Source organism: Otolemur garnettii, unplaced genomic scaffold (assembly GCF_000181295.1).
Source record: "Otolemur garnettii isolate 467f Iridium unplaced genomic scaffold, OtoGar3 scaffold00141, whole genome shotgun sequence".
Lineage (NCBI taxonomy): Eukaryota > Metazoa > Chordata > Mammalia > Primates > Galagidae > Otolemur > Otolemur garnettii.
In genome coordinates this window covers 915,903-923,105 of record NW_003852536.1, presented here as the reverse complement: position 1 = coordinate 923,105, position 7,203 = coordinate 915,903, and the positions used below count along the sequence as shown (strand labels likewise).

At 32.3% G+C, this 7,203-nt stretch overlaps 1 protein-coding gene across 1 annotated transcript in view; it reads left to right on the top strand.

Annotated features, from left to right (window-relative positions):
• Positions 1-7,203, top strand: part of CDC42BPA (CDC42 binding protein kinase alpha) — a 227,016-nt gene that overhangs the window by 160,202 nt on the left and 59,611 nt on the right. Inside the window, exon 20 of the mRNA XM_023518564.1 lies at positions 471-547. Within this exon, the coding sequence (XP_023374332.1) occupies positions 471-547 (77 nt within the window). The remainder of the gene's footprint in view (positions 1-470; positions 548-7,203) is intronic.

Below are 7,203 nucleotides of genomic sequence, written 5' to 3'. Positions count from 1 at the left end.
AAAAAAAAAAAAAAAAGTACATTTGTTTTATCCTTGCATTATTTTCTTTTAAAAGATTATATTAGTGCATACTTCATGCTGGTAAGAGTATTTTTAAAACAGAAAGCTTTAGTGTTAATTAGAGACAATCAGGATTTTTTACTTTCTATTTTTCAAATTCTCTCAAATTTACTAAAAGATTTAGTGTGGTTTTTGATGATGTTCTATATGGAAAAAGAAACAACTCAGTAACTCAAGTACCTCTAGAAACAAATATTTCATACTAACCAACATAATTGAATCATAACTGATATTTTAGAAAACACTAATATAATTTTTGGTTTTTATATCTATAAAGTTAATAGTGGTAATAATAATACTGAAATACAGTAGTTTGTGAACAGCTTTTAATAGATTCAGACAGGAAAGGCTATCCATTAAAATTAGTTTTAATTGTTGTAGTTTAAAAAAAAGTTGCTGCTGTCTTCTAGGTATAGAGCACCAAGACTCACAGCATTCTTTCTTGGCATTTTTGAATACGCCTACCGATGCTCTGGATCAATTTGAAGTAAGTATTAAACTTTTCAATATCCTTTGTAGCAAATTTAAAATTCACTTTGTTATTTAAAATTCTCTTAAAAGTTTTATTGTATCTTCCACAGAGAACCTAGAATCTTACGTAAACAAAAACATTTTAGGAAAGGAATATGTTCTGCATTCTTATGGAGACTATGTGACATTTGTATTTAGCAAAATATGTAACAAAAGAACACGAGAGTCATAAGATTTTAAAGTAATTCCGTCTCACCTATGAAGAAGTAAGAGCAGAACAATCCCAATAATTTTGATGCTTTTATTTTTCTCCAAAGTATAGAGAGACAAAAAAAAAAAAAACCCCACCAAGAGAAAGTGTCAGAGCTCACAAATAGGGTATTGTTGCTGGTTTTTATTCCAAATCAATTTATATTAGAAAGTATACAATAAGGAATTCTTTTTATTACTAGTAAAAGTATTACATAGACTGTTACACAGATTTTATAATAATGAACTAGTGATTGTATAACTCTTGATCATTCCTCAGCATTTAAATTCTTTGCTGAAAAAAAACAATTTTGTGTCATAAAGTATACTTTGTTGCAGAAATTTGAGTTGGTGATTATAACATTATTCAACAAATAATCATGTATCTGTGCAAGATACTATTCTGTGTTGGAAATATAGTAGCAATGAAAATAGAAAAAGTCTCTCCTTCGAAGAACTTTATAGTAGAAAGAATTAGAAGCAGAGATTCTGTTGCTTAGTTTTCATTGTTACTTGGTAAAGTGGCTTGTATTAGATAATGATTTGTCATGAGCCTCATTTTACTACATTTTGGGCATAGTGTACAAATTATATTACATTCCTTTAGGAAAATAAGAAAGAATCACTCTTTTAAAAGTAATCAATGGATCTCTTAAGTTTTTTGAGAACAATGACAGTGACTGCTTTTCTCATTTATTTATTTGAATTGATGTCATTTACCTTTCAATTGTTTTATAAAATTTTTGATTTATTATTTGTTCTTATTAAACTGCTTCATCCATATTTTCTATTTTTTTATTGCTGTATTCGTTAAATAGGATTCCTTTTCTTCTTCCTCATCTTCACTGATTGATTTTTTGGATGACGTAAGTCTTTGATTTTCAAACGAATGCATCCTTCAGTAAAAGAGATCAGTGAATTGATTTGAAGAATTTGCCTAGTAATGCAGTCAGTTTTAGAAACAATCACACTTGAAAATTACCTGTGGGTCAAAATAAGCTTTGTTCTTATCTTAAATATAATGAAGGGTTTATCATTATTAAACATAATAAAGTAAAATTATATTTGAAAAATGCTTTGGCCATTAGAGAATCTCTGTATTTCCATTCTTTGGAATGTTTATTATCACTACATGTATGTATGTACAAATAATTGCTCATTTTTATTTTCCATAGTGATTTCTATTTTACTTTCCCCTTTTCTTTTTAGCACTTTGTTTAATTTCTATGTTGGTTAAAAACAGACCTCTGATGATTTAATCAGAAAAAGTGACTTTTTAATTCTTCAGTAGCTTTTATTGTAACACAATAATAGAGTACAAATCAATTTTTAATGCTGACAGAATTTCTATTCTAATGTGGAAAGTGATTTTAGTTAACATATGTGGTATATGCACTATAAATTGACTGCATTATTTTCTCTCCTGAATTCTATAGATTTAATAATTTAGAAGTTCCTATTAAATGTGTATCATTCATTCTCTTCATGTCACTGCCTGGCATATACATCCCCTGTATTCTACGTTAAATGCCACAGTAATTCCCATCACAAAGCATTTGGTTATTCTGTTGAACATTTAGTCTTTGTAGAAATGGGGAATAAAGTGGGTTCAAATGCAAAAGTTGTGGGTAGTACTGTTTTTAAAACCAGGGGAAATTCTTTAAATGTTTTATTCTTTATGTTTTGTTAGTATATTTATGATGTGATGTTTGGAAGAGTAGCTAGCATAATTTTCCACTAAAGGAAACCTTTGACTTGAATGTTGTAAAATTATTGAACAAAAAAGTGATTTTTGATACGTTTGAATTATTTATGTTAAAACATGCACATTTTCATTCTAAGTTAAAACTTTTTATTAAGACGAAGTTATTCTGGTTAATTCTTTAGTATGATAAAAAGTGAACTCTGCTGATACACAATGGTATTGTATGTTATAATCTATTGTTCAGCATATTAAAATAATCAATGTGGTATTTCTATACAGATATCATTGACCTTAAAAAGACTAAAAAGAAAGTTTGAGTAAATTATTTTAGTTCTTTCCACTAGGAAATGGTCTTACTTTTTCTTACAGATTCTTTTCTCCATCCCCTGCCTGCCCCCCCACAAAAATACTTAATTACCAAATGTAGAATTTTGGCAAATGAATAAACTCTTCTCAAGCAGAAGACCTTGCAGGAATACACACCCTAGCCAGGTCTCTGGCTCATTTTTGTACTACTCTGCTTTTCTTTTCTTTGTGATTGTTGAATCACATAACCATTGGAAAGTGACATTTATCAGTTGGGTGAAGGCCAGCAGTAAGCTCACTTTTAAAAATATTTTATATTTTTGGCTCGGCACCTGTAGCTCAGTGGCTAGGGCGCCAGCTACATACACTGGAGGGTTCATATCCAGCCTGGATATGCCAACAAAGACAACTACAACCAAAAAATAGCCAGGCGTTGTCCTGCGTGCCTGTAGTCCCACCTACTTGGGAGGCTGAGGCAAGAGAATTGCTTAAGCCCAAGAGTTTGAGGTTGCTGTGAGCTATGATGCCACAGCATTCTGAGGGCAATGAAGTAAGACTCTGTCTCAAAAAAAAAAAAAAATTATATTCTTTCATTATATTTTATGGCACAAACCTAAGTTTCTCTGTATAATTTCTAACTATGATCACCCTTCCCAGAGTTACCATTCATTCATCTTATCCTCAAAGTTGTAGTGGAATGATATTTTGAACAGCAGCAATCTTTACCATCTCGAATTCACATCTAAAATATTTAAAATGTACAAAACTCAAATTTTTCTGGAACTCTCTTTCTGTTAGGCATTTGGATTCTTACAGGACAAGTCAAATCTTGATTGTTCTTTGTCTGAGATCTAGTTATTTTGTACACAATACTTACGTGACAGCACTCTGTATTAAGTAATTTCTAATGCATAGAACACATCCTTCTGGTCATTCTTTTTTGTTTTTCTATCTCACTGCTATAGAAAAGATTTTGTTGAAGACCTAAAATTTGAATTGCAGCTAAAACTTAGAGGAATAGGAGGGAATAAGACTGGTATTAAGCAAAATTGCAGAAATCGCCTTTCCTTTGGTGTTTACATCCTCGATCTTCTCTTTCTGCCCTCAGGAGCCCATTTCTCATGCCCTCTGATTTATCAGAGCTTTATCATAGCGCCTGTCCTCTTTCAGAATTACTTCTGCTTCCCTCCTTCCACCTTTACCTGTCCACATAGGCCTATGGAAACCATGATTCCTTTACTTAAAACAGTATACGTAATCACTCTACTATCCTTAATTTTCTTCAGCATGTTTTACCTATTCAAAATTCACATAAATGCTGGAATATGAAGTCACACTGTGTAATTAGTCCTTCTATGTGTATGAGTAGCTTTGACAGAAGAGAAGGAGAATACATGATACTGGTCACTTCGTTTCCTCTTGGAAAATGAGAACAACCAGATCAGAATATTTTTTTAGCACTCTCTGCTTCTATAAGGATGTAGGCATCTGGGCTTTGTACACGTGAAATTGGAGACTTTTAAAGGACAAAAGAACCTTGGAACATTTTATAGTCCAGTGATTTTAAACCATTATTTATTATAACACTCTCCCATTAGAATGAATAGATTGCTCTCTGATTATTAAGAGTGACTTTTGAGGGTTCTTAATTCTTTGGGCAAATAGGGAAGTATGATGTTAAAAGATTATGCATAACTTTCTTTATTTGTCTTTGGACAAATAAAGGAGAGTTTGAGTTAATGTTAGAAAAATTTGAGACCACTTTGATAAGTGGTCCCTTAGGTAGGACATTCCCATATATGATAGACAGTCACCGAGTTACCAACATCCAACTTACATGTAACTGTCACAAATGGAGGCTGTTACAGTAAGTCCCGGAGTTACAAATATCTAACTGATATGTGACTTACACTTACAAATGGAGGCTAGTACAGGCAGTGGTTAAATGTACACATATTAGGACCAGCCTCACCCCACCCCACCCCCCAGGTAACAAACTAGGTGAGGGGCAAAAGGAGCTCAGCAGCTTGGATTTCCCCATTTCTCTCCCTGATCTGTGCCCTTGATCCCAGTGATAGCAGATCGAGGCACCATCACCCCAAGCTTACAGCAACTTCCTACTCTGTACAGTTCCTTTTTTCCTTTTCATTTGAGCCAAGAAACTCTTGGCTTGACTAGTGTATCAAAGGTAATACTAGTTATAGTCATATAATTCTCTCATATAAGTCAGCGAGCTACTTGTTCTTTGTAAGCATATTGTCATATACTATTAGTAAATATGTGCTAGGTGGCTTCTGAATTTATTAAATTACAATTCTACATTTCATTCATTTAGTCCCAGTTCCCAGAAATTGCCCACTTGCCTAGCAAATGGGAGTGTACTCAACTTGCTTTTTGTAAGTTGTATTACTCTGTTATGCTAAGGAAAGAGTAAATCAAGGAATTAAAGCTCTAGAATATAAAGGTAAAACATAACAGAAATAGAGATAATATTGGTAGCCCAGCTAGGGGGTTTTCCTAATACTGTTTTCCTTTCTTATATTCTTGTATATAAGAGAAGAAAGTGTTGGAGAGCATTGGCAGACTAAGTTCTATACTTGGCTTTAACCTCATATGAAATTATGCTAAGATGTTCCAAAACATTTAATTCCATGGTTCCTTGCTTCTTTCATTTATCTTTTGATTTTAATATAGTTTTTCCTCCCCAGCTTCTTTTATATTCTACCATAAGCAATTGCAGAAATCTGAGCTATGGAAGCATGGTTTTAGCTATCCCTGGGCAAGGTTGGTCATACGTGAGAATAGGTAGAAGACAGAAATTTAAAATATATGTTATAAAGATTTTTAATCCAATGACTAAAATTAGGCCTAACTCCTTTGAGAAGTTATGGCATTCCTGAAATTTCTTCCTTCAATTCTTGTTTTAAAACTTACATCCACATATTTAGCAGAAGCCTACTTGAAGATCTCATATTTCGATACATTATATTGTATATAATTATATATAATACATTTTGTCATGTTATATATAAACTGTTATATACAATATAAAATATGATCTATTTATATGATATCTAATGTTATGTAATATATCATGTAATATGTTACATAGTGTGTTATATAATATGTTGTATTATCTATTATGTTATATGGTACATAATATGTTACATGTTATACATATATTTAGGCAGTCTAGAGGGAAAGAACCATGAATACATAGTCCATCTCTTACCTCTTCAGTATTTTACTACGTAAGACCTCTGGGATTCATTAATTGAACCTTAAAAACTATTAGACAAATTATATACCTTAAAGTTGATTATTTCTGTTTTCTGCTTCTGTGCTTACCGCCATATTCAGCCTTAAAGTTCTACAGCAATTCATAGACCTACATATAAAATACATATTTTAAAGTGGCATATGATTACACTTTAAATGTGTTACTGTTTCACAATGTTTTCCATAAATCCAATTTCAGTGTTTAGAGAAAACCAGTGTGTATGAGAGAAAGAGAGAAAATGTTTTCCTCTAATTGTATTTGAGGAAAAGTATAATTCACTGTTTTTTATTAAAAACATAAAAATAGTTGTCTGATTTCTAGGTAAACACTTTGGTAAAAAATTATGGTGATCAAATATCATTAATAGCTTTAAACCAATGTTATCTTAGAAAACATGTTGTCCTTCATATTCAAGATAATTTGGGGCTGGGCATTGTGGCAAGATCTTGTAGTCCCAGCTACTCGGGAGGCTAGGCCATAGGATTGGTTGAACCCAGGAGTTCGACGTTGCTGTGAACTAGGCTGATGCCACAGCACTCTAGTCTGGACAACAGAGTGAGATACTGCCTTTAAAAAAAAAAAGATAAATTTGGGAGACATTTTAACTTGTTTTTAATACAAGCGATATTGTGTTTACATTGAGATAGTTCTTTTTCATGCTTTTAGCATACTTCCAAGGGTATCCAACCTGTGGCCAGCAGGTTATTTAAGGATTGGTCTGCCTATCTATGGTGTCACATATTGCAAAAAGTATATGCACAGGCCTTTATTTTTTGCTTATCAGCAAAATGTATTTAATGTGTGGCCCAAGACAACTCTTAATCTTCCAATGTGTAACAGAAAAGAAAAAAGGTTGGGCACCCCTGCTAGACTCTGGTCTAGAACTAGGGATAGCCAAAAAGTAAAGATTTATGTTAAACAGTTTAGCATTTTTTACGTGTATAGTACTATCCTATGCAGATGTAGAACTAGAGCTCAAAATGCTTTTTTTATTGTTAGAAAAAAAATTAAATAGTTAAGAATTATACAGTGTGGAGATCAGTAAATACCATGAGAAATACCTAGGTGGTACTATGGAAGTTCAGTAGGATTCATTTGCTATTAAGAATTTTAAAATGGCTCGGCGCCTATA